Source organism: Notolepis coatsorum (genome assembly GCF_963971535.1).
Source record: "Notolepis coatsorum genome assembly, chromosome: 7".
NCBI lineage: Eukaryota > Metazoa > Chordata > Actinopteri > Aulopiformes > Paralepididae > Notolepis > Notolepis coatsorum.
In genome coordinates, this window is record NC_140171.1 from 34,004,767 (window position 1) to 34,032,618 (window position 27,852).

At 42.5% G+C, this 27,852-nt stretch overlaps 2 protein-coding genes across 5 annotated transcripts in view; both read right to left on the bottom strand.

Moving 5' to 3' along the window:
- Positions 1–2,474, bottom strand: part of khsrp (KH-type splicing regulatory protein) — a 38,803-nt gene extending 36,329 nt beyond the window's left edge. For all 3 annotated transcript variants that reach the window (XM_084318123.1, XM_084318124.1, XM_084318122.1), the window contains exon 1: positions 2,348–2,474. In XM_084318123.1, the coding sequence (XP_084174249.1) occupies positions 2,348–2,446 (99 nt within the window). In that variant the 5' untranslated portion in view covers positions 2,447–2,474. The remainder of the gene's footprint in view (positions 1–2,347) is intronic.
- A 4,282-nt stretch (positions 2,475–6,756) lies between these two features.
- slc25a23a (solute carrier family 25 member 23a) overlaps positions 6,757–27,852 on the bottom strand; it is a 37,518-nt gene continuing 16,422 nt past the window's right edge. The window contains exons 2-10 of one of the 2 annotated variants that reach the window (XM_084318033.1): positions 27,539–27,662; positions 25,982–26,069; positions 25,654–25,765; positions 24,744–24,902; positions 16,494–16,646; positions 14,310–14,423; positions 10,642–10,809; positions 10,173–10,320; positions 6,757–9,456 (exon numbers count right to left, since the gene is read on the bottom strand). In XM_084318033.1, coding sequence (XP_084174159.1) covers positions 9,266–9,456; positions 10,173–10,320; positions 10,642–10,809; positions 14,310–14,423; positions 16,494–16,646; positions 24,744–24,902; positions 25,654–25,765; positions 25,982–26,069; positions 27,539–27,662 — 1,257 coding nt within the window. In that variant the 3' untranslated portion in view covers positions 6,757–9,265. Of the gene's footprint in view, positions 9,457–10,172; positions 10,321–10,641; positions 10,810–14,309; positions 14,424–16,493; positions 16,647–24,743; positions 24,903–25,653; positions 25,766–25,981; positions 26,070–27,538; positions 27,666–27,852 lie in introns of both variants that reach the window. The other variant, XM_084318032.1, reaches the window with a different exon arrangement.

Consider the following 27,852-nt stretch of genomic DNA (forward strand, 5'->3'; position numbering starts at 1 on the left):
GTATATTCTCTAATATTCCCTGATATCCCTTGTATATTCCTTGTACAATATGCATTGAATATCCATTCTAGCCTACTGAACATCCCATAATAGTCTCCATTCTACTATTGGTCGAGACCTTGGTGCCAGGCTGCCATACCCCTCAGACCCAGTTCAAACGTACCGCTCCACATGTACGAACAAGTCCTAGTTCCGCGTAGGAATCTGACTACCGCACCACTAATGGGACTATTTGTTCATAGTGCGTATATATACTGCGCTACTAAAGTAGGACTTCCTTTTCAGTCCAGTTTCTTACCCTCCAATAGTCACAGACGTAAAGCCTCCCCGCGACGCCACGTGTGGGAGTAAGGCCAAGTTCGCCTACCATCGGTATTGAGACATCGTGTATATTAATATTTGAATAGTCATATTTGGCACTATATCGTCGAGTTGGACGTAGTCTATTAAGCTAATAATAGTCTGTTAATATATAGTGCTTCATACGGTGAGAATACTACCGTAGTCAGTACCCCATCGTTTCGGGCAGAGAACTGGCTGCTTATCCAGGGTGGTTGACCCCACGTGAAGCTGCACCCGAGGAGCCCCAGAGCCGACGAGCGAGTGGACCTGTATACCGGATTATTCTACCGACGACAGCCCGCCTTCCCAGGCACGGATTATGCTTTGTATACATTGATTATTCCATGGATAAAGACCCCCGACACTGCCGTGTGTTGGAACCCCCCCCCCCCGGAGAGGACGCAAGGTGAGGAGACGCTCTGCAAGACGAGGTCGCTTCACGTCTCTCCTCCGTGGACCGGAGGAAGCCGGCCCACAAAGAGTCCACCTGCTTTCATCTGTGGTCCAAGGATCGCCGGCGCATTGAACGGCACTACAGTGGGTTCACCTGGGATACCCTTGGCCGGATGAGGCAGCCGGATTCTACCCCCCCCCCCTCCTACTCCTGTCGGCTTACAAGCGACCGGATTAACCCCCCTAGTGTATCCAGTATATAATCATTAAAGTATCATTGCTGTTCTTCCTTAAACTATTCCAGGTCGTATATGTACCACCTGCGCCTTCAGAGATTGGACATTCTCTATTGATATACCGACGAATACTCTTGCCATAAAAGTGCATACTAATTCCCATTCATAAATGTGATTGATTTGATTAAGTGCTTGCTCTACACACCATCGCTGTGTAGAAATAAAGACCTATTTCTAATTCGTACATTTGTGTTGGATCCGTTTCATCTACGTGACAGTGTTCATCATAATATATTTATGCCGTGTACTGGGTGGCCGAATATTAAGTACAAAGGTAGTGGTAGTAAGTATCATATCTAGTAATACAGTCAGGGAATTGTACCCCTCAGTTACAAGTAGGCTGAAATAGCAATAGATATTTAGATAATGAGTAGGCTGCAATAGATATGATTTAGATACTAAGTAGGCTGCAATAGATATGATTTAGATAATGAGTAGGCTGCAATAGATATGATTTAGATACTAAGTAGGCTGCAATAGATATGATTTAGATAATGAGTAGGCTGCAATAGATATGATTTAGATCATGAGTACTAAGTAGGCTGCAATAGATGTGATTTAGATCATGAGTAGGCTGCAATAGATATGATTTAGATCATGAGTAGGCTGCAATAGATATGATTTAGAATTTAGATCATGAGTAGGCTGCAATAGATATGATTTAAATCATGAGTAGGCTGCAATAGATATGATTTAGATCATGAGTAGGCTGCAATAGATATGATTTAGATCATGAGTAGGCTGCAATAGATTATGATTTAGATCATGAGTAGGCTGCAATCGATTATGATGAGTAGGCTACAGTAGATACGTTGGCACAAAAACCAGTGCCTGGTATTGTTGGCCAGGCCATGCATGGGTAAAGTCAATGGATAAATCAATCATCATCATCATAATGATAGCATTGCCATTGATAATTCAAGCTTGGTAGCTAGCAGTCTACATTAACCCGTTACGTACATAGTTACTGGGGGGAGGGAGGGAGCGGGGAAAGGGGACATAGTGGCTCGCTCATCATCAGGATATCCATCAATAACTAGGTTATGTTAACAAACGATAGCGATCAGTAGCAGCACACCTGCCCGGTGGTGATGTTATTTTGTCCACACGCATCATCGCCTGGTCGCGCACACACGCCACGCTGTCCTGCCCATTGATTCGGCAAGCGGTCAGGCCAGGCCTCGTTGCTCAGCTAGCTGTAGCCGATACCACGGCGGCCAGTTGGGGGACAGCTAGCTGGCGTGTGCCGCTCAATACTAGTAATATACTAGCTCTAAGTCTGCCTCGCCATCTCCACTCTACCAAGCTGCTGTTACCTGTCTGGCTCGTTGTACAGCATCTGCAAAAGCATCGTTCTTTATTCCAGCGCCGGCTCCTCCAGTCCCGTTCGTTGGCAAAGCACCGTATTCAGACATGATGCTCTCGGGACAAGCTAGCTAATTTTCGCCGGGGTCGAGTTGCGCAGAAGCGGGAAGACTAGAAAGGCAAGGACGGGGACGACGGGGGAGGCGGGGTCCAAACACGACGGCAACCTTGCTTGCTTAAAGTAACCAATCGGTGTTTCCGAGGGAGGAGTGACACGCCCACACATATATGTGCTTTAACGACGTCTTGATTGACAACTTGTATCCAGCCAATCACCATGAAAGCGATATTTATCTAACGAATTATATTTTGGGGATCCTCGAGATAAAGCTGGGAACGAGGTTAGGATCCTAGAGGTCCATAATGTTGATTGACACATTTAACAACATAGGTCAGGGACTCAAGGACAGCTGCCAAACAGTTTGGGGTGGTTGGTGGCCTGGTGGGGTAGCGACAGAATCACGTCCAGGACCAAGAGGTTGCTGGTTTGAATCCTGCTGTAGACGGAAGATGAGGAAAAACTAAGGATGCAGTCACTGCTGATTATAAAACAACAATGTTATGTCCTCTGAAACACCTGACAGTGATCTACAGGACTGATTATATTACCGCCAGCTTGAGCAAGGCGGTTAAAGGTGCTGTAAGCGGTATGTTCCATGGCAATGGCATGGCAATGGCAGTCTGTATCCAGACTCTGAATTTCTCTGCCTACTCTTGACACATTTAAAGCAAACCTGTTGAATGTGCGGTATAAAACCAGAAAACAACGGCCTTTCTAAACACCTCTATTCTTGGGTACTGATGACGGTATTCTACACATTCTGATAATACATGTGTTATTCCAAATTTCTTGGGAAGCCTTGAGGTCAAAAGGCAGCTCAGGTGCTTCATTCCTGTTCCACTGCCTTGGAAACTAAAAACTTGGCAACATAGCGTCCTTTATCTTTTTCTCTTGAATCAACAGTAGGGGGAGGTAGAGTTCACAGCCCGATCCGGCGGGGGAGAGTTCTAGTCCAAACAGACACCTCTCCTTGACTCGACCTTCCTTGACCTCTTTCTAACCTCTCGACCCCCTGGCTTCTCTATCTACCTCTCACTGCCTATCTATCTACATCAGGGGTTCTCAAACCTACTCTAGCAAGGCCTTTAACCTAGAACTGGAGAGCTTGGACTCGTCAGAAGAGCTCAGTGGTACACTAGTTGAAGAAACATGGCTTGGTTTCAAAACCAAATTCTCAACAATACTAAACGACATGGCCCCCTAAGAACCACCAGAGTAAAAAAAGAAAATTCTGAGCCGTGGATGCACTCCGAAATATTGACCGCTATGAAAACCAGAGACAAAAAATGCTCTGAGTTTCATAAAAGTCAGTCAAAGCTTACCAAAAGCTTGAGCAGTGAACTCCAAGCCCACGTGACTGAACTCAAACTGCAAAGAAACAGACTAAGAAATGAAGTAAACTCCATGATCAAAACTGCAAAAAAGAATTTCATCAATGACAAAACTGAGGAAAACAAAAATAAACCCTGTAAACTTTGGAAATTACTCATACAAATGGATGCAATCCTACCTGGAGGGGAGAGAACAGATGGTGGAGGTAAACGGTACCCTATCCCCCCCCCCCTCCCAGTGAGCTGTGGTGTTCCACAAGGAAGCATACTAGGACCGCTACTGTTCCTAATTTATGCAAATTACATGTCGTCAGCTTGTGACTGCAACTTGTTCCTGTTCGCGGACGACTCAGCCCTGCTGGTCTCTGACAAGAACAAGTTACAGGTTGAAAAAACCCTCAGCTCGGAACTAGGCAAAATCTGCACCTGGCTTGCTGACAACAAACTATCATTACACCTGGGTAAAACAGAGTCCATTCTCTTCGGTTCAAATAACAAACTCAGCAAAGCCGACGGCTTCTCAGTTACAGTGGGTGACAATATTGTCACAAGGAAAGATGAAATTACATACCTAGGTTCCATCCTAGAGGCTAATCTTTCCTGTGACAAAATGGCATCCAATGTAATAAAAAAAAGTCAACCAACGAACTAGATTCTTGTACCGGATCTCCTCTCTGGTAAACAAGAATACCCTGAAGACTCTGGCAGGAGCACTCATTCAAGGGTATACGATATGCTTCAGATTCAGATTCAGATTACTTTATTCACCATATTGCAGTACAAATGAAATGTGATTTGACGATTACAGTGCATGCGTTTCACAATTTAGGCGCTAAAAACAAAATTACAAACATCACAAAACAAACTGGTCAGACTACTGCTTGACCTTACTCCTAGAACCCACCTCACCCCTGCCCACTTTGACAACCTAGGATGGCTTAGAGTAGACGACAGAGTAGAGCAACTTGCAATGGGCCTGGTCTACAAGATACACTACACGACTAAGGTACCCATGTACATGTCAAAATACTTCCCAAAGGTCAGTGAATACCACGACCACAACACCAGAGGGAGCTCCATAAATCATGTTAAACCCAGATTCGGCTCAAACAAGGGACTAAACACGTTTAGCAATTATGCCACATCAATGTGGAACGCCCTACCCACAGCTGTAAAGGAATGTGAATCACTACCCACTTTTAAAACCACTCTCAAGGAGCACCTACGGGAGACTGCAATTCTAAACTGGCCCCTGTAAATGTCCTAACTCAACCCCCTCCAATGTAAATGTCCTAACCCAATAATACACAAGACCCTCTTCTTGGGACCAAGTAAGGTTTCGTCGATAATCCAATGTACAATTACCCCCCCACCTACCCAACCCCGCCCCCCCCCCATCCAATGTACAGTTTCTTCGTCAAATGTATATACTCTCTTTTTTAAACTCTTTTTGTATCACAAACAGTACTGTATTTGTAAATCTGGTATGTCATGAATGTATAGATGTAGCAGTACTGTCTATCTGTATGTCATGTATGTCCTATATGTTATGATGAATTGAAAATGGGGGACCCTGATGTAAACAAGACGAAAGTCTTTCTCTGGTCTGCATCCCCTTGTGTGTATTGAGCTGTACTGCAATCTGTTAATACAATTTTCAATCAATCAATGAAAACGGGTCGCGACCCAAAGTGGGGTTGTGGGTAGGTGACAGCGCATTGGCACGTAAAAAATTTTCTAGCAACATATTTTGGCTAAATATGCCTCGTTTTACAAATTGTATTGATAACATAGTGCTGTAATAAAATGTTCTAATAAATATGCATGATCAAGTTCAACAACGTGTGCTTTTGGGCGGCTAGGTGGTGGGCAAGGCACTCACCACCAATGCTGGAGACGCTGGGTTCGAGCCCAGCTCTCCACATTGTTTTCAGTTTGGCTGGTCGTCCGTACTAATACAATTGGCAGTATTAGGGGGAGGGAAAACTGAGGGGTGGGGATCGGACGTGGTGGACAGCGACTCCTACAGGTCGGTTGGTGCGCCTGCGCAGTAGAATCAAGAAGCGATGGGGGCGGCGCCCCTCCAAAGCGCAGACCCCTGACGCTGAAAGATTGCGCCGCGCAGGTGAAAAGATGCGACGGCTGCTACCTCGAGTATCGGAGGGGACTCGTGCTATGTATGGCTTCGTCCACATTGCAGCCGGCTTGTGGGAGGCAAGAAACAGCGTTCGAGACAGGGGAGGGTTGAATTGGACAATACGAAATTGGGATGGGAGAAAAATAGAAAATGGGAGAAAAAGTTGATAAAAAAAAACGTGTGCTTTTATTTTGATATTCCTTAATTCCACATTGAAATTACGCGATACATTAAGTGTGGGGTCGCCCAAAAAAATCCTAAATAAAATGGGGTTGTGGTATTAAAAAGTTTGAGAACCCCTGATCTACATGGTGGGTTGTGGTGGCCCTCAGGGGCCATGTGGATATATGTAGCATCAGCATTGTCAATAACTGCAGCTCGCTGTTGTCTGTTGAAGTTGGTGTTTGGGGGGTCATTATGAGCCATGTAATATATTCATAGTGTATAGTTCCATAGTATAATTAATTATAGGCATGTTAGACTTTCTTTTGGCAATGGGAGTTTCTCCCCTCATCATTAGGGCACAAGTATTTTGTTTTATTATAATTATACAACCACCCTAGTAATATTATGTACTGTATTTCTATGACAATGACAACATTCTGTGCATGCTTGATTTGTGTTCTTCCCACACATTCAACATATAGGCCAAAAACAATAATGGCAATACGGTTAAAGAGTTCAATAAAACATATAATTAGATTATCAACTGTAAAGCTGCTTCTTTCTAAGATAGAGGCAATTAAATAGGCCTCTGCTTAATATAATCTAGAAGAAAAACTGCAGTACCAATGTACTAAACTTAATGGCATCATTTTAATTCAAGGCACCACCACGCATGCATTCATTTGCATATTTCATAATAAATATCAACAGCTTTCAATTATGATCTTCACATCAAATGCAAATGTTCCCAAACATAAGAAAACTAGAAGACATGTTTTAACCTCATACACACTTAAACATTTTTATGAATTAATTATATAATTAAATGATACAGCCTACACCCATAAGGAAATCAATAAATAAATTATGACAATTGAACCCTTACACTGAAGCACCAATAAGTCAGTTCTTAGATTCTTTAGTTTAGACAGCCCGTGTATTTGCAGTTGTGAAGTTAATCCAAATCACTTGGGAGTGTGAATGTGATATATCACAAGAAACTACTCAACCTCTACTGTACTGTCTTTAACTATGCGTGAACACAACACTCTACCATCTGTAGATAATAAAGTACTCAAACTCGACTGTCTTTAACTATGCATGAACACAACACTCTAATTTACCATCTGTAGATAATAGAGTTTGAAAACATTGTTCCTCTGAAAACATAAAATGGACTTATATGGTTCTTCGTCTGAGGTACTTGTTGGTACTTTAACCCTTTCACTACCACACGACGGAAGGTTAACCTTTCACTACCACACATAGTGAAAAGGGTTAACATTCTGTATTGTCGCAGTGAAAGGGTTAACCGTCTGTAGTGTGGTAGTGAAAGGTTAACCCTTTGGTAGTGTGGTAGTGAAAGAGTTAAAGCTTCATTAGCCTACTGTATATGGCCCCTGTGGTGTTTCTCACTGTCAAACATACTATGGATTATGCACACAAAATGTGCACTCACTCACTCACTCACTCACTCACTCACTCACTCACTCACAGATAGCTTTCAAGCAAGTGATAACATGATGTCTAATAATCATTGCCATGGTATCAGTGCTATGACAGTGTTCATTTAGTCTTTCATGACAGCTGACATTCTCTTATCCACAGAAAGATCACTCGTAAAAATATTCAACCATGTATCTCTGTTTACATACAGTATTTGTGTGTGTTTAACTGTTTTTGATAGAATCACTTTGCCTCTCGAACCTCTTAACTCTTTACTCTGAGAAGAATTCAGAGATAATGTTATGCAACGGGGGAACACTCAGTTGAAAATCAAACCAAACCATCAAAATCAGAACACAAAGAGGTTGGATGTTGTTCTTTGAAGGGTTCCCATGGATCTTGATATTTCCATTTTATGGCTTTGACTATTTCTCTCCTAACGTCCTTTGGTGTGTCGTATGCAGAAGTAATCCTCTGAGGAAACAGAACACTGACGACTTGTTTTCCTCTTCTATCTTCTTCTGCTGTCGCAGCTGTTTCCACAATGGGTTTGTTGAAGAATTAAGATCAACAGTTGTTTGTAGTTCTTCTATAATTCCATTGGAACCCTGAGGGGTGTGTATACTGTACTTCAGGACCTCCTCCCCCAGTGAGTTGGAGCAGCCCTCCTATTAACCCAAAGCATCCTCTATGCGCCACCTAGAGTTGCATGAAGGGAAAGGTTCATCATGTAATAATCTCACAGCTTGTTTAGTACATCAGGAATGTAGCACAATTCAAATTCTGGTCACATGCAGAACAGGGTTATTATAGTTTTGTATTTTTATTTAGTTTTTAATTCAGTTTTCTGTGTATTTTTATAAAATTTTTGTTCGTAGTACACTATATATATTATATATATATATTATATATACATATGAACAATGCAGTACTTTTTATTCATTCGTCTTCAGGCAAGTTCAAGCAAGTTCCTCATCGGTGTAGTTTGTGGGAGCTGGTTGGCTAGTTGACTAGCTGTCCCACCAATGACAACTCTCCGCATGCATTGCATGCAATATGTAGTATCTGAAGGAACGCTGGTTGGCATGGTAACCACCAAGTCAGGTGAGGTTATCCCAATAATTTGTCCCAACAAAGTTTGTTCGAGGGAAGCAACATTTGTGATTGGAGGATCAAGGAAAGAGGGCAGGGGTTTGAGATGGGTCCATTACCAGGCTTCCATACCAGATCGTTCATTATGGCCATGATGGGAGATTTCCTTGGCTTCTTCCATCTCGTGCCCTTCTTCCTTCCCCTCCCAACATGAACACCCCTCTCTCTCTCTCTCTCTCTCTCTCTCTCTCTCTCTCTCTCTCTCTCTCTCTCTCTCTCTCCTCTCAAGACTCCAGGGGTTAGTGTTCATAGAAATCAAGTATTCAGTCAGCCATGGTCGCAGCCCAACTCCAAGACTCAAAGCAGCTCATGCGTTCCTGGAAGCCTTGGTTGCATGTAGCTTGTAGATACTGTAATACAAGTTGCTCACACACCCATTTAGATAATCCACAAAAATATCACATGCCAAATCTTCTTTAAAGTATGTTATCACACAACGTGTTTTTGGAGCATTTCACATTGATTTACATGGATCCACGTTTGTATACATGAATTCACGGGTATCTTTCACGTGGTTTCGTGTAAATCACACATGAAGTGAGTTACAAAAATTACTTGACTTTTGCCCCCCTCCCTCTCATCTCCCCCTGTCTCCCACACCCAGGACCTTCCTCATGTGTTCGTAGACGACGTAGGAGATGCTGACTGCAGGGATGACTTTCAGGAAGTTGGGGGCAATTCCCCGGTAGAGGCCAGCCACACCATCCTGGGTCACTATGTTCCAGAACAGAGTCATCATGGAGAGCTGGGGGGCGCCCCTCACCAAGGCTGTAGGGAGACAAGAGGAATACTGTTAACCCTCCTGTTATCATTGGGGTCAATTTGACCCCATTCAATGTCTAACATATCTAAATAAATGGTTGACATTATTTTGTTTGCTTATTATTTCATGACTTTTCCTAATTTAATGAGGAAAAATGGGTAAACATCAAATTAACATGATGATATGTTTTCAATGTACACACTTTGCACACATCAGTGTCCCTTGGGGTCAATTTGACCCCAGGCTGTTTTAACTGTCAAAATTCTACACATATTTGTTTTGATTGTTTCGGATGATATTGAGGTGACTATTACATTATAATCTTAAAAACGTCCCTCTGAGACCCTTAGTGCAGATGCTCACAAGCAGACACGTTACTTTCCAAAAATGTAAAGTTATCATGGTCCCGCTCCCCACTTGAACAACAGGGTAGGCTTAGTGCTGCTAATATCATAAAAATGGTTCCATGTCCAAGAGATAAAGTCAGCATTCAAGCTCTTCATAACACCATCAATTGAGAAGGATATACTTGAGATGATGAATTTAGAGGGGAGGTGCGTGTATGGGGACAGTTTGAAGGAGTTGGGTGGGACCCACTTGCAAGCCTGGGTGCCGGGAGGAGCTGGAATCAAACCGGGAACCTTCTAATCACCAGACGACCGCTCTTCCTCCTGAGCCCCTGTCACATTGTCATATGTTTGTCAAGCACACATACACTCACCCTGGGCCTGCATTCGGGTTCGGATCAGCGCCAGTGGGTAACTGGCCAGCTGGCCACAAGTGCTGGAGATGGTACCACATCCCACCAGAACCATTACTCCTGGGTCTCCACAACCTTTGTTCCGTGCTAGCCAGCCATTCTTCAAAGTCTGTGGTGTGAGGGAGTGAGAGAATGTCATGTGATGACATTCTGTGTGTGTGTGTTAGTGTGTGTGTATTTGTGTGTGTGTATGCGTGTGTGCATGCATGCATGCATGTGTGTGTGTATGTACATGTGTGTGTCCCGATGTGTGTGTGTGTGTGTGTGTGCGTGTGTGTTGTGTGTGTGCATGCATGCATATGTGTGTGTGTTTGTGTACATATGCTTGTGTGTGTGTGTGTGTGTGTGTGTGTGTGTGTGTGTGTGTGTGTGTGTGTGTGTGTGTGTGTGTGTGTGTGTGTGTGTGTGTGTGTGTGTGTGTGTGTCCTACCTCATAGACAGCCAGGTCTATGCCTGCGTAAGGAATAATCCCAAGGATGTTGGGTAGGTAGCCCTTGTAGAAGGCTCTGAAACCCTCCTTCTGCAGAATCTGACGACCACAGTCCAGTATACTAGAGTACTGACCTGTCTTCCCTAGGGTCAGACGGGTCTTTAACACCTGGGGAGGAGGAGAGGGAGGGAGGGAGTGGGGGTCAGAAGAGGGAGAGTGAAGAAGACAGTTGGACGACATTCCACCGTCAAACTAACCGGTACTATCTACGTATACTCGTATTGTTTTCCTTTAACATATTGAATAAATTATATTATATTATTGTTCCCACCATGTTTATTGTCTCTTTCATAAATAAGAACGGAATACGAGTTGAAAAAAGTTAAATAATTAAGTTTCATGGCGTCTGTGCAGCCTTGTTTATTCACTGTGTCCATGGAAACAACGATGAACGGCGCCATAAAGGTATGGTTTCCTTACGATAAATATTTAACTATAGTCTGTTTACTTTTCTTCTTTTTTTCTTTTTGTAAATGTTTTTCTTTTCACTTTTTCAAAACATACATAGAACAAGACATCACAATACAATAGATTTACGGTAATAATAATAGAGACACTAACAACAATAACACTAACAATAATAACAACAGAAATGATAGTAAAAATAATAAAGACATAATATAAACTATAAAAGTACATTATCAGACATGACAAAAGACAAACAACAAAGACATGGCTCAAATATTCACATGTTGTACTGTATATACAGCAGAAGTGGCGGTTAGGGAGTCGACTCCTGGTCAACGATAGCACCCAGTGTACTGATAAACTGTGTGTGTGGAGTGTGTACGTTTATTTTGTATATGTGTGTTTTATATGTGTGCGTTTAGTATGGATGTGTGTTTTATGTGTGCATGTTTTATATGTGTGAGCGCACGTGTTTCGTGTGTGTGTGTGTGTGTGTGCGAACAGGCATGTACTTCTAAGTACATTAGGATACCTTCTGCAACGACCCAAAGCATCTACACACAAGACATTAGTGATCTCTAGGGATCTGTACAACTGTACAAGCAAAACTGTACATTGGAATATTGACAAAACCATACTTGGTCATTTACTGTACATTGGAGGGGGTTGGGTTAGGACATTTACAGGGGCCAGTTTCGAATTGCAGCCTCCCGTAGGTGTTCTTTGAGAGTGGTTTTGAAAGTGGGTAGTGATTCACATTCCTTTAGAGTTTTGGGTAGGGCGTTCCACATTGATGTGGCATAATTGCGAAACATGTTTAGTCCCTTGTTTGAGCCGAATCTGGGTTTAACATGATTTGTGGATCTCCCTCTGGTGTTGTGATCGTGGTATTCACTGACCTTTGGGAAGTATTTTGACATGTACATGGGTACCTTGGTCGTGTAGTGTATCTTGTAGGCCAGGCCCATTGCAAGTTGCTGTACTCTGTCGTCTACTCTAAGCCATCCTAGGTTGTCAAAGTGGGCAGGGGTGAGGTGGGTTCTAGGAGTAAGGTCAAGCAGTAGTCTGACCAGTTTGTTTTGAGATGTTTGTAATTTTGTTTTTAGCGCCTTTGAGGTGCTTTGGTACCATGAGGTGCAAGCATAGTCGTAGTACCCCTGAATGAGTGCTCCTGCCAGAGTCTTCAGGGTATTCTTGTTTACCAGAGAGGAGATCCGGTACAAGAATTGAGTTCGTTGGTTGACTTTTTTTATTACATTGGATGCCATTTTGTCACAGGAAAGATTTGCCTCTAGGATGGAACCCAGGTAGGTAATTTCATCTTTCCTTGTGACAATATTGTCACCCACTGTAACTGAGAAGCCGTTAGCCTTGCTGAGTTTGTTCTTTGAACCGAAGAGAATAGACTCTGTTTTGCCCATGTGTAATGATAGTTTGTTATCAGCGAGCCATATGCAGATTTTGCCTAGTTCCGAGCTGAGGGTTTTTTCAACCTGTAACTTGTTCTTGTCAGAGACCAGCAGGGCTGAGTCGTCCGCAAACAGGAACAAGTTGCAGTCACAAGCTGATGACATGTCATTTGCATAAATTAGGAACAGTAGTGGTCCTAGTATGCTTCCTTGTGGAACACCACAGCTCACTGTGAGGGGGGGGATAGGGTACCGTTTACCTCCACCATCTGTTCTCTCCCCTCCAGGTAGGATTGCATCCAGCTCACTGATAGACCAATTGCTTTTAGCTTGTCAATCAGAATGGTGTGATTGACAGTGTCGAAGGCCTTTTGTAGGTCCAGCATGACCATGCTGCAGTATTTGCCCGCGTCCACCTCTTGTTTGATGTGGTCGTTTAAATAGAGAAGGCATGTGTCAGTGGAGTTGGATGTTCTGAAGCCAGATTGTAATTCGTAGATTAGATTTTTTTCCGCAAGGTACTTTTCGACCTGTTCGTATAAACATTTTTCCATGACTTTCGAGATGGAGGTAAAGATAGAAACAGGGCGGTAGTTGCCTGGGTCTAATTTACTGCCCTTTTTGTGCAGGGGTGTTACTCTCGCAATTTTGAAGTCCTTGGGGACGTGTCCCTGTTTTATGGAGAGGTTTATTATGTGTGTGATGACTGGGGTGATGGCGGCTGCTGAGTCTCTGAGGAATTTGGAGAGGATGTTGTCATGACCAGTGGCCTTGTTAGGTTGGAGGGCGCTCAGTTTTTTGAGTACCTCATCTGTTGTTACCATTTCCAGTTTGAAGTCGTCTTTGTGGACCCCTAGGTTCTTGTAGTATGCTACTATGTGTTCTACCCCATAATGCCCTGAGTGGGAGGGTAGTTTGTTTACCAGTGTTGTGGCTATGTTTGTGAAGAAAATGTTTAAGTAATTGGCTACATCCAGCTTGACTGTGATCAGCGTGTTGTCCGTCTTTATGTTTATGTTTGAGAATCTGGTTTTAAGTTTTTTACTGCAGCCTAGTTGATTATTGAGTAATTTCCAAAGTTCACGTGGTTTGTTTTTGTTTTCCTCAGTTTTGTCATTGATGATTTTTTTTGTGCAGTTTTGATCATGGAGTTTACGTCATTTCTTAGTCTGTTTCTTTCCAGTTTGAGTTCAGTCACGTGGGCTTGGAGTTCACTGCTCGTGCTTTTGGTAAGCTTTGACTGACTAGTTGGTAATGTCTTATATTAGGTAGGTCTAGACCCCCATCTTCACCATCCATCTGTAATTTGGCCATTTTCAGACGCAGTTTCTTCCCATTCCAAATGAATGAGCTTAGCCAGCCTTCTAGCACCTTGATAACCTTGTTTGTCAGCAGCACTGGAATCATTTGGAGAGGGTATAACAGTCTGGGGAGTACGTTCTGTTTACTTTTCTGATAACTACATCACTGCATAACTCATAAATGTTCAGACAAGCTTAATTATTAGTGATACTCTGTATACACCCAAGTCAACATTATAGCCACACATTTTCTTTCAAACTAATTTAGTCACGAATGTCCCGATTTGGTACAAATTGTTGCTCTCATGGGCAGAGGTGTTTAGCAGGTGTGTGTGTGTGTGTGTGTGTGTGTGTGTGTGTGTGTGTGTGTGTGTGTGTGTGTGTGTGTGTGTGTGTGTGTGTGTGTGTGTGTGTGTGTGTGTGTGTGTGTGTGTGTGTGTGTGTGTGTGTGTGTGTGTGTGTGTGTGTGTGTAAATTGATCTGGTCTTACCTCCATTGGATATATGGTGGTCTGAGCGATTGCTCCAGCCAATGAGCCGGCTACAAACCTCTCGTGCACCTTCAGGGAGCCCTCCTTATTGCTGCCACGCATCAGTTGCTTGATCTGATGGAGGTGAGAAAAAGAATATAGCTCTTTGATGCAACATCTCCATTCAAAACGCAACCATAACATATGAACTTAGACTAGATGATGGCAAAGCTGGAAAAATAATTACTCATTACAATTCCTCTAGTTACTGTAATTAAGTAAAAAAAATTAAGTAACATTTTATTTAAAAACATTTTTTTAAAACCTTTTATACCTTACTTACCTTTTAAACTTACTTTTACTGCATTCATTTTTATTTCCGTCATAAGAGTTGTGAGTGCAGTTGGGCGGCTACGTGGCGCAGTGGGCAGGGCGGCTACGTGGCGCAGTGGGCAAGGCGCTCACAACGAATGCTGGAGACTAGGCTCGAACAGGATGCTTCCTGTTCGAGCCCCGCTCTCCACATTGCTTTCAGTTTAGCTGGTCGTCCACAGTAATACACATTGGCCGTATTACGGGGAGGGAAACTGAAGGGTGGGGATCGGGCGTTGTGGACAGCGACTCCTACAGGTCGGTTGGTGCGCCTGCGCAGTAGAATCAAGAAGCGACGGGGGCGGGGCCCCTCCAAAGCCCAGACCCCCGACGCTGAAAGATCGAGCCGCGCAGGTGAAAAGATGCGACGGCTGTTACCTCGAGTATCGGAGGGGACTCGTGCTATGTATGACTTAGTCCACATTGCAGCCGGCTTGTGGGAGGCAAGAAACAACGTTCGAAGACAGGGGAGGGTTGAATTGGACGATATGAAAAATTGGGATGGGAGAAAAATAGAAAATGGGAGAAAAAGTGGATAAAAAAAAATAGCTGTGAGTGCAGTTACATTGAAAAGGGACCCTCCTTAAAATGTTGTACTTAAAATGACCCCTAAAATATTTGAAAATAAAACACATTCAAAAGGAGAGTTTTAACTTCTTTAGCATGCTACTCTTCTTCTGTAATATTCTACTTGTCTTAGTTATACCTGACTATGATTTTACTTGTATTATTCTTTCCCCCTCATATTATTTTCTATCAATCGATAAGGAGTGTTTCCTCATCTTCACTGAGGATTAACCCTTTCACTACCACACTACAAAGAGTTAACGCTTCCACTACCACACTACAAAGGATTAACACTTTCATTGCCACACTACAAAGGGTTAACACTGTCACTAAAGGATTAAGGCCAGGGGGTAAGAATACTTTTATTGTGTACAAAGACAAAGTCAAAGTCAAAGTCAGCTTTATTGTCGCTTCTCATAATGTGCAAGACATACAGAGAAGTGAAATTTTGTTTCCCCCTTCCCATGGTGTATATAAAAAAAAAGATCTAATATAAACATAAAGTAACATATAGGACACTATAAACATAAGTAACATATGGGACACGATGTACTTACACTAGTATAGAGGACTATATATACAGTATAAACAGTGGCTAATTTCTTTTATGTATGATTGAAATAAATATAGGAGGTAAAAGAGAACTTAGTGCAAATCTTTTTTAGCAGCAGTGGTACATAATAAGTATAACTGATAAATAATGGCAGTAGAATACAATAGTGGCAGTAAAGTGGCAGTGATAGATGATAGATATGGCAGTAAACTAAAATAAATAATGGCAGTAAAGTAAAGTGGCAGTGAGTTTGTGAAGTGGCAGTGTACGGCTTGTGAAGCCTGTTGAGACATGTATTTACAGTATGATGTGCAGATAAACTTGACGTATGTAAAGCTTCTCTAAAGCAACAGTATTTCTACATGAGTATTGTATGATGGAGGGATGACATGTGACAAAACAGATGACCTGTAAGACTGAATGCAGGGGTAGATGAGAGGAGGGCATTTGTGAGTCAGCAGTAAATGATGAAGTAATGACAATGTCATACAGATTAAGACCATGGCCAGAGAGAGAGAGATAGAGAGAGAGAGAGAGAGAGAGAGAGAGAGAGAGAGAGAGAGAGAGAGAGAGAGAGAGAGAGAGAGAGAGAGGAGAGAGTGAGAGACAGAGAGTGAGAGTGAGAGATAGAGAAAGAGGGAGGGTGAAAGAGACCAGTTGAAGGGAGAAAGAAAGAAAGTAAGAAAGAAAAAAATAATAATTGTTGACTCAACCTGTTCATAAGCAAGGAACTTGATGGCTGTCTCCGGGGCGATTTTGAGTATGTTGATCCCGTTGCCTCTCCACAGCGACGCCAGACCCCCCTCCTTCACCATGGCTTTGAGGCCACTCCACACATCCCCCTTCCCAGTGGTGGAGCCATGGACCTGGGGAGGCACAGTGATGGTGGTGATACTCAAGCGGATGTCACAACACGTTTGTACTGCTATGCGTCATAATGACATTTGGTACCAAGTTGGCATTATCCGCTGACGATGTTTCCCATCAAAGATCACTTTGGCCATGCAGCCACATGGGGAGAATGAATCAGTTATGCCGCAATCTGGTAAATGTGTTTAATTAGGACTGCCGCCTGAAGATTGACGATTCTAATCATCAGTCAGAGACCCCTCAGTTGACTGAGATTCTTTGATTTGAGCCGTCGTTCTTATTTCTAAAATATGTTATCAGACAACATTATATACTTAAAGGGGAACTATCTTATAAATGGCCTTTTCCAGGGGTTTGCATTGTTTTCTAGCAACGTGGGGTTGTACCAACAGTGTCTATGTCTCTAATTCTCACGGGCAAGATATGTTGTGCTGTTCCTGACTGCCAAGCAGAGAATACGTCCTTGCATTCATTTCCTGATGATGTTGTGATCCGCCAGCAATGGGCCAAGTTTGTGAGCTATGGCGATCGCGACTTGTGGAGACTATTAGAAGAGGACAAAACAATTACACTTATGGATGATAACGTGTGTTTTCACCAGACTACATTGGACTCAGCACTTCTGGTAAATCATAAAAATACTATAGTCAAACAGGTGTTGTGCCGAATTTGGACTCCCTGACAGAATCCGACTCCCCCTCGGAAAGGTATCCCCTGTTGCCCCCTTGCGTGAATGCTCATACACTCTATAATAATAATGCAGGACCTGTTCAGAGGTCTTTAATTGGCATGCAACTATCCTCAATGTTTAGCGGTTAGCACACACGGTTACACACACACACACCGGAACACACACGCATGCATTGTTCTTTGTAGGATCGCAGATGCGATTCATCTCTGCGATTAACCCATCCCGTCGTCCTTCCCCCCAAGGGCAGCTGGGAGCAGACAGGCGTCGGCGAGGGCCGCGCCAGGGGACCAATCCAAGTGCTCCTGCCCGTCTTCGTCAAGGACGCCACAGCGTTAGCGATCTGTTGTTGTGCATGTTTTTCCATTGGGTTTATCTTATCGGGGGGGAAACCCTTGCGAGCACGGGGAGAACATGCAAACTCCACACAGAAAGGCCTGGGAGATACCCCACCTGGTTACCTGGGATCATGGAAACCTGGTCCCCAAGCGGGAATCGAACTCTGGACCTTCTTGCTGTGAGGCGACAGTGTTAACCACTACACCACCGTGCCGCCCCACTACACCACCGTGCCGCTCTATCAGCCTCTATCAGCCACTCTATCAGCCTACCCAGCATGTAATACGTTCTTTGTTAGAACTGAATGAATGAATGAATGAATGAATGAATGAATGAATGAATGAATGAATGAATGAATGAATGAAAACTTTATTTAACAGATTGCAGAATGGGTACAATACAGTACGGCTCAATACACACAATTGTTAAGGGGATGCAGACCTGAGAAAGACGTTTGTCTTGTTTCCATCAGGGTCCCCCATTTTCAATTCATATAGACATTTATGACATACACAACATACATGACATATAGGTATTTAGTACTGATACATTTGTGACATAAACGGTATTCAAATATACAGTGCTGTTACCCCTAGATCCTGACAGAGTATATACATATGATGGGGATGGGACTGTACATTAGGAGGGGTGGGTGGGTGGGAGAGAAATATACATACGGCGGGGAGGGAATATATACAGGAAAAAGGATGCCATTTTGTCACAGGAAAGATTTGCCTCTAGGATGGAACCCAGGTAGGTAATTTCGTCTTTCCTTGTGACAATATTGTCACCCACTGTAACTGAGAAGCCGTCGGTCTTGCTGAGTTTGTTATTTGAACCGAAGAGAATGGACTCTGTTTTGCCCATGTGTAATGATAGTTTGTTATCAGCGAGCCATATGCAGATTTTGCCTAGTTCTGAGCTGAGGGTTTTTTCAACCTGCAACTTGTTCTTGTCAGAGACCAGCAGGGTTGAGTCGTCCGCAAACAGGAACAAGTTGCAGTCACAGGCTGACGACATGTCATTTGCATAAATTAGGAAGAGTAGCGGTCCTAGTATGCTTCCTTGTGGAACACCACAGCTCACTGTGAGGGGGGGGGGGATAGAGTACCGTTTACCTCTACCATCTGTTCTCTCCCCTCCAGGTAGGATTTCATCCAGCTCAAAACCAATTGCTTTTAGCTTGTCAAACAGAATGGAGTGATTGACAGTGTCGAAGGCCTTTTGTAGGTCCAGCATGACCATGCCGCAGTATTTGCCCACGCCCACCTCTTGTTTGATGTGGTCGTTCAAATAGAGGAGGCAAGTGGGACGTTCTGAAGCCAGATTGGAATTCGTAGATTAGATTTTTTTCCGCCAGGTACTTTTCGACCTGTTCGTAGACTATTTTCTCCATGACTATAATCCATGACTATAATAACTCGTTATTATTGGCGCATACACTCTATCAGATTTCTGTCATAAAACGATAAAGCAGACAGAAATGCGTTTTATATTTAAAAGGCTTTGACATTGTAAAACGAAATAAGTGGAGTTTCGAAGCTGTAAGCAGAATACAAGTCATATGAACACCCACGATATAGGCTACCTGTATCCAGAGCAGCATTAGGTGCTATGTATGCTTTTTGACACATTTATTGCAAGGGTTTTGTATACACATAAACTCAACAAATAACCTCTGTTCTCCTTGCAATGCGTTTTTAATTCTTTCTTATACAGTAGGAAGGGGGAAGAACACTATATCGTGGGTGTTCCTATGACTTGTATTCAGCTTACAGCTTCGAAACTCCACTTATTTCGTTTTACAATGTCAAAGCCTTTGAAATATAATCTAAATGTTCCCGCATTTCTGTCCGCTTTATCGTTTTATGACAGAAATCTGATAGTGTATGCGCGTTCACGCGAGGGGGAGTCGGATTCTGGCAGGGAGTCCGAATTCGGCACAACACCGGCCGAGGAGGTAACATTATTTGTCGCCGAGTTGAGAGCTCCCCAGACTACAGCTGGGCGATCGCCTACAATGGCGATCGCCTAGAGCGAACTATTGGATATTATTATGAAGAGGAAGAGGACAAACGGTGATGATCCATCCATAACATAAGTTGCGTTTTCACCAGACTATGTTGGATTCTAGTATTTTAAAACAGGCTGTTTGGATGTAAGTTCCTGGATGTAACGTATATAGTAGTATGGGCGGAGCTATTTGCTATAGTGCAGGTTGGTGACTGTCACTCAAAGCGCATTGCGAGTATGGGCGGTGCCCAGCCAAAAACAGCTTGGAATCTTGAAGTGCAGAAAGTCCTGCTCTACAGTACTTGATTAGAAATCAAAAACAATTAATTTTTTGGAGAAACAAAACTTACAGATGTGTTCCATAGACTCACAGGAATTGTGTAAAATTGCCCAAATAGTGAAAGAAATAGTAAGATAGTTCCCCTTTAACACTTTCAGTGCCCAGCAGGGGGCGCACATTTAGTGCTTGAATGCCCACCATCCACTTCAATGTTAGCATTAATATCGCCTAATCTATGTTTTAAATTATGGCTATGTATCTAATCTGCCCGTCGCTTATCAATGACTAATTTCCAGTCAACATTGTCGAAGCGGATTGTTTTTTTATCGGTTCATTTCCGTTTTATAGCATTTTGAAAAGCCCTCGTTTTCAAGGGGAAAAAAAGATTCCATGATAATCGCCCTGTACTGTAATATTCTAGAACGTTGTCATTTTCGGCCTATTTATGAATCGTTTTCAAATAAACGCTAGATTATCGATAGTATATGTGTACGTGTGCACGCTGGTGCCGCGAGCTGAAAATCGATTCTCTCAGTTCCTGATCGCTCTTACAGTCAAACAGCCATATCAACATAGGGGAAAAGCTTATATCTCCGTGAAAACAGGTCTGATTATCCTAAGACTGGTAAAATAGATTCCTTACCCGAGATCAGATGGTATCCAAATGGATTATTCCAATTCCTGATCGCCATTCCAAAAATCGATCCTTTTATTGATCCAACGTGTATACTGTAAAACACATATTACACGCTGTGCTGAGGGTCCAGAATGAATCTGATCGGCTCCGGTTACATGCGTGAGAAGTAAAACGTGGATTCCGGAGTTTTTTTTTCTCATCCATTTTCATTGAGTCCAATCCAAAATGGTGCATTACCATCTGGGAGACGATAGGGGGTGCTTTTTTCACATCTGAGCGCCTGGCGGGGCAGGTTTACCAACGGTAGACTCGGTTGATGAAATATGAATTCAGATTGCTAATAAAAAAAATAAAACGAGAATTCTCGTGATGGGCATTCAAAGTGTTAAAGTATGTGCAGACCTCACAGTACAGAGCAACTTGTGTTTCACTTTCATTTCTAGTAGTAGAGTAGATTTAACTTCACGTAAAGGAGAGTAAGAAGGGTCTAGAGCAGCGTTTCCCAAACTTAAGGTCACGACCCAACCCGCAGACCCGTTTTTATTGGGTCGCCAATCTTATATATTTTTATTTTTTTTATTTTATTTTATTTTTTATAAAAAAGCTGTAGATGTGTTGATTCAATTTGGCACCACATACTTATGTGAATCTGGGTTTTCTACTCTAGCATACCTGAAAAACAAATACAGAAACAGACTAAATGCTCAGCATGACCTCAGAATAGCACTTTCAAAAACCAAGCCTAAAATAGATCTGCTATTTTGCTACATACCTCTCATTAGATTTCATTGTGCCATAGATGAAATATTATACCCCTTCTAGCATGATGTCATGTCAGTAGAATTTTTAAACAAGTCAGTACAAATTAATCAGAATGTTGCTCAATGTTGGGGTTTAAGGTTGAGGGACGGAGGGAGGGGGTAAGAAATTATTATATATAATAATGGAAAGTAGAAAACAGCTTGTTTACAGTTTATTATGCCACCTATGCAGCTTGTTTATTTTGATCCATTTTCTGCCTCTGCCACAAATGTATGTCTTAGTTATAAGGTGGTCTGTCACAGAGTAACATTTCTTTCACTATCAATTTATTAAATTAGCCATTGTTTTTGGTTCTGGCCCACCATATAATGGCTTGGAATCTTTTTTGCCTGAGGCCAAACTTAATTGCAGACCCCTGGTCTAGAGGGACACAAGGATTTGACAATCTTTTGGATTCAAAAAGCAGTGAAAGCTCGACTGGAGAGGAGCTCAGAGGATCAGTCCAGACCAGCAAGTATGTTTGACGGAAGGTATTACTGTCCGTTAGGGATGGGTACCGAATTCGTTACTTTTGAGGTACCGAACCGAAACACGTCGGTACTACCGATTCAAGTGAGATACCAAAAGAAAATATTTTTATTTTTTTACCTTTTTTCTTTTCATGTCAACGTTCACACGCACAATATATGCTTACCTAGGATTTTACTTGATTCAACAACAAAGCAGTCGGAGCAATGGCAAGCCGAAAACTGTCGAAATTGTAGTTATTTGAAGTTTGGATTTTTTTTTCATGACTGAGGTAGGTAAATTAAATTTCTTGAGACTAAAGTACCGAAAAAAGTACCGTTGGGTACCGGTATTGATTCACAGGTACCGGTACCGGTACCGTATCGGTTCAAATGTGAAAGGTACCCATCCCTACTGTCCGTTGGTTTATTTTTTAATTAGAACCTAACGTCAACTCTTGTCTGTACAGCCTTAAGTTTAATGTTGCTTTGTGGTGGAATTTCCCTTTAAATTTCGATGAGCAATAATACTAATATTGGCTTCATGGTGAAAACATTGCCGCTAGAGGGTGGAGACACTTTTGTGGACCAACCAAGCAAGCTGATCGCAGCTAAAAACTGGTCCTGTGTGATTGTGGGTCCATGCAGCTTGTTAAGTGACCAACTAGCTGAATGACTGAGTGATATTCAATGTTCTGTGCTGGTCCTATAACTACACTCTTAAACCTGAAAAATAAGATAGGCTAAAGGACTCTGGAGAGCTTCTATGTTGCAGCCAACAGAAGGTGTCTGGTGAGTATCATTAATGTCACCAACACGTATTATTCTGATAAGAACACTTTGCGATTGTGAACAAGTTCCCTCTGTTGTGTGTGTCCTGCCCTCACAGTCTGGGTTAAGTAAACTAATCAGCCACTACACTAAGATTTAGAGCAGATACTCACCGGGTCAAATGGTACCCAAAGGTCCTGCCTGCTAGGAGACCAACACCCTAAGCATAGCTGTACAGATGAAGCCATGAATAGTCAAGCATCTACTGCTCCTCTACCACTACTCCACCACTCCACTCCAAACTGATTTTGTGACTCCTATTGTTCTGGACCAGGCTAGATTTCACACCTCCACTGCCTCCCACAGGCTGGGGAGATTTTCATCATACATTTTTATTCGTCCCAAATGTCCCAGCCCCATCCGATTTCTTAGCTTTTTTCACTGTTTATTTATCATGCATTGCAACACTAATATATGGTCAGTACCCCAAGTCAGACTGCCCATATAAAAATGATCTTGGGGGTCTGAGCGCAGTAGCCCCCGACCCCCTCCCTGGGGAAGCACTTAAGTTAAGTACCCTTCCTTTGTTTACGTTTAGACCCAGCCACCAGCCCCCGAAAATTAACACCTGAGTGCTAGTTCTAAAGTGACAGAGGAGTGGCAGAAGGGACCTGAATCTGAAGGGCTTCATCTGTATGTGAGTGAAAGATATGACAACATAAAACGGTTGAAAATGGCTTCCCTCATTATCACTGGGAGAACACTACCGTTTACCAAGGGCTGAATAACTTCTGTGAGAATGCTGAGACCCATCCTTTTCTTATAATCCTAGCACTGCAACATGACATCAATTAGTCTTAGCTGCTTAAACGTCACATTCCACTGAACCAGTATACATTACAATTAGGGATGTTCGATATTGGCTTTTTTACCGATATCCGATATACCGATATTGTCCAACTCTTAATTTCCGATACCGATATCAACCGATACCGATATATGCGGGGTTTCCCCCCACAAAAACACGACATTATGCATACTTTTCACAATAAATAAAATAAGAATTTGTTCTTACTTGCTTGCCTGGGTAAATAAAGGTTAAATAAATGTAAAAAAGTTTTTTTAAACCGATACAGATAATTTCCGATATTACATTTTAATGCCAATATCGGCCGATAATATCGGTAGGCAGATAATATCGGACATCCCTAATTACAATCATAATATGCTAAAAGCTATGCTATTTTGTCCATTGAGGGGCAACAGTGGCTCAGGAGGTAGAGCGGTTGTCTGGTAATCAGAAGGTTCCCGGTTCAATTCCAGCTCCGGCAGTCTGTCGAAGTGTCCTTGAGCAAGACACTTAATGTTACGTTCCGCCTGGTCCTGCCCTCTTCCCCCCTCTTATTCCTGGACTTATCCCTCCACCTCACTTCCCCTCACCTGTGCATGGACTACCCCCCTTCTCATGGACAAATCTGTCTGTATTCCCTCCCAGGTGTGTCTCATTTCCAATCAACCCTCATGTGTCAATTACCTTGTGTATTTATGTTCTGTGTTTCCTTGTCTCTTTGTGGGTTCATTGCTTTAGCTGTTGTTTACTGTCATGGTCGTCGTTGCTATCATTCCTGGTCTCCTCGTGTTTAGTAAGTGTTTCCCCCGTGTTAGTTTTGTGCCTTGTTACGTTTTCCCCTCTTCCAGTTTTTACTGAGAGGTTTTTGTTTTCGTGTTTTTTAAGTTGTTTTGGTTCTAGTGTTTTTGTTTACGGTCCTTGTTTAAGTAAAGCTCTCTGTTTGAATCAGTAGCCGCCGTGTCCTGCCTGCTTCCTCCTTGTCCTGTCTGCGATTGGGTCCTATCACCACTAATCCCTAATACTTAACCCCTAACTGCTCCCGATGAGCAGGTTGGTACCTTGCATGGTTGCCTCCACAGTCGGTGTGTGAATGTGTGAGTGAATGGGTGAATGTGAGGCATAAGTCGTAAAGCGCTTTGGATAAAAAGCGCTATATAAATGCTGTCCATTATATTGTTCAACCATAGTAACTTTTTTTCTGCACGATCCAGACTGAAATGAGTGAAATCTAAGTATCCCCTTCTTACCTGGAGGAAGACTTTGAGGCGGTCTAGGGGAGCAGTTCCGGTTCGTGACACAGACCCGGCCATGGCTCCTGCCATCAACTGTCTCCACACAAAGCCTGACTTCTTCTCCTCCTCCGAGAAATCATCAGGAACGGTCAGCTGCTCACCTATATCCAACATCTTATAGGGCCAGACAGGGAAAAGGAGGGGGTTCACGTGAAAGCAAGAGACAGGGAAAATAACTGACCATATTCACACGGCAGCCATTTAGCTCTCATGGCCACCGTGTGAATATGGTCAATTGAAAGTAGGGATGTCCGATATTATCTGCCTACCTTTATTTACCCAGGCAAGCAAGTAAGAACAAATTCTGATTTTATTTATTGTCAAAAGTATGCATATAATGTTGTGTTAATTCTACATCAAGAGATATGTAATGTTAATTACCTGAAATTATTCCGTTTTTTGGGGGGGGGGGGGGGGGGGGGGGGAACCCTGCATATATCGGTATTGGTTGATATCGGTATCGGAAATGAAGAGTTGGACAATATCGGTACAATATATCGGTATCGGTAAAAAAGCCAATATCGAACATCCCTAATTAAAAGGTTTCATTCCAAAATGCCAAGAAGTCCATTTTGTAATAAAACGATAGTAACCTGATATTTATTATGCAATGTTTATTAATAATATAGTTAATTCATAATATAATTATTATTAATAATAGAATACTAGAGGTGATTAAATCATCAAAAATATAACTACTTCACAACTAGCCTAAATATTTTACTGTAAGCCAGCTGAGAACTTTATTAATATTCCATAGTGAGTTTTACTTTCATGCCAGCCATTATTTGAGGGAAATGTGCCAATGTTTTAAATGTAAATGCTGAACTGATGTGAGTGTGTGTCTGTGTGTGTTGGGTCGCACCACAGAGTGCTTCCAGTATCGTGCCACATCCTCCATGTTTTTTAGCGGGTTGAACAGGAAATGATCTCGCCACTCGTTCCAGTCGATGGTCATGGTCCCATCCTTGTCCATACTGGCTGACACACACACGTGCACACATGTGCACACACACACACACACATGTGCACACACACACACATGTGCACACACACACACACACACACACACACACACACACACACACACACACACACACACACACACACACACACACACACACACATTTTAAAACCCAAAGTAGAAAGTAAAATCTCTATATATAATATTCTGTTCCAACATGATAACAGACCTTTGCAGTATTTTGGCTGCCTCCTCCAGAGTTACCTCCACACCCACAGTATGAAGAGAGTGTTGAATCTCTAACATATCTATCTCACCTGTAGAGAGAGAGAGGGAGAGAGAGAGAGAGAGAGAGAGAGAGAGAGAGAGAGAAAGAAAGTATGAGAGAAGGGGAGAGAAAGGGAGATAGAAAGGGAGTGAGAGAGAGAGAGAGAATGAATGAAAATGGGAGAATGAGAATAACATTGAATTAATATGTAATATGGAATTAATATGTATATAGCGGTTCATTATATCAATTCTTAATTGTCATTATATAAAACTGATTAAACAAATCTCTATATAAAGTGTACATTGCAAAAGGACAAGCTTAACAAGGGAACCTGGCTCAAGATAATTGTTCTTGCTCTGAGAAAATGTCTTAAAACTAATAACAAGTACAGTTCTTGAAATAAGCTAAATGATCTGCAGTAAGTAAATGTGTGTCACAACATGTTGACAACATGTTGATTCTCCTTTATTCTTTTGACCATGTAAATGTGGGACACGTCCACATACATTCTTAGACTTTGATCTATAGATCAAATAAGCTGTATCAAAAATCAGAATATAGTGCTATTTTATTCCAATGTTTACAAACATTACCAACATAAACACACGTTTTACAGCCACAAAATACAAATAACAAATACAATTTCAAAGTAAATATTTAGCATTTGTGTAGTGTTAGTCATTGTACCAAGAGCTCAGTCCATCAACTAGAGAAAGCAAACATGTCTCCTTTGATACTTTGGTGATGGGGTTCCCCATTTGTTCACGTTTAGATCACTGATTGGGCCTTTAAAACATAATAGCTATGATATAGATTTGATTTCGGGATAATAGCGTATACAGGCAAGAAATGGCAACGTCTATAGTGGAATCGACGTATAGGGCTTTAACTCAGGATTTCATGAATTACCCTAGACCGCTCTAAAACCATACTTATATTCACCACGGTATAACACAGGAACGTATGGATGGAAAAATGTATTCCTTCTCACATATTGAACGATAGATACTGTTTGCCTTTGAGAACCAATGGTTCTCGAGCCGTAACGGCACATGGGGCAGGAGCCTATCTCCTGTTTCCGTAGCGTGAGGCAGCTTGATGTACAAGTACACCCCTTGGACATGACGCTAGTATGTCGCAAGGACTTCCCCCCAAACCAACCCTTGATGCTGAGTGTCAAGCAGGGAGGCTATGAGTACCATTTTTTAAATAGTCTTTGGTATGACTCTGCCGGGGCTTGAACTCCCAGCCTCCTGAACTCAGGGCGGACACTCTAGCCACGAGGCCACTGAGCCGGAATACATAAATACTGTAGGTGATGTCAAATGGGCCATAGTATTGTATCCATAGCTATAATATAGAATATAGTTATAGCTCTACAAACAAGGTGACTCAGTCCTATATTTTAAAGCGTGGCAATGCGATCACAGGGCCATGGCTAATCCCCGGCGCTGAATGAGTTAATACAAGATGACATCATTCAAACATCAGGTGTGTTACTGTCGCCGTACAAACCATCATTGTTTCTGTCCAAGCTGCGGAACATTAGCTTCAGCTGTTTCTCGTTAGACCGAAGGTACTGGGTGAACTCTTCAAAGTCCAACTCCCCATCATGGTTGGTGTCCCCTGCCTTCACTATCTGCTGGGGGAGGAGGCGTGGGGGAGCAGGAGAAGAGGAGAGGTGGGATGGTGCCAAAGAGGTTAGTGATGGGGAGAAAGCAGGCAGAGTGAGAGGGTTGAGGAAAGACAAATTACAAGATGCAAAGAAAGCCAAAGACACACACACACAGTCTCTCTCTTTCACACACACACACACACGCGCACACACG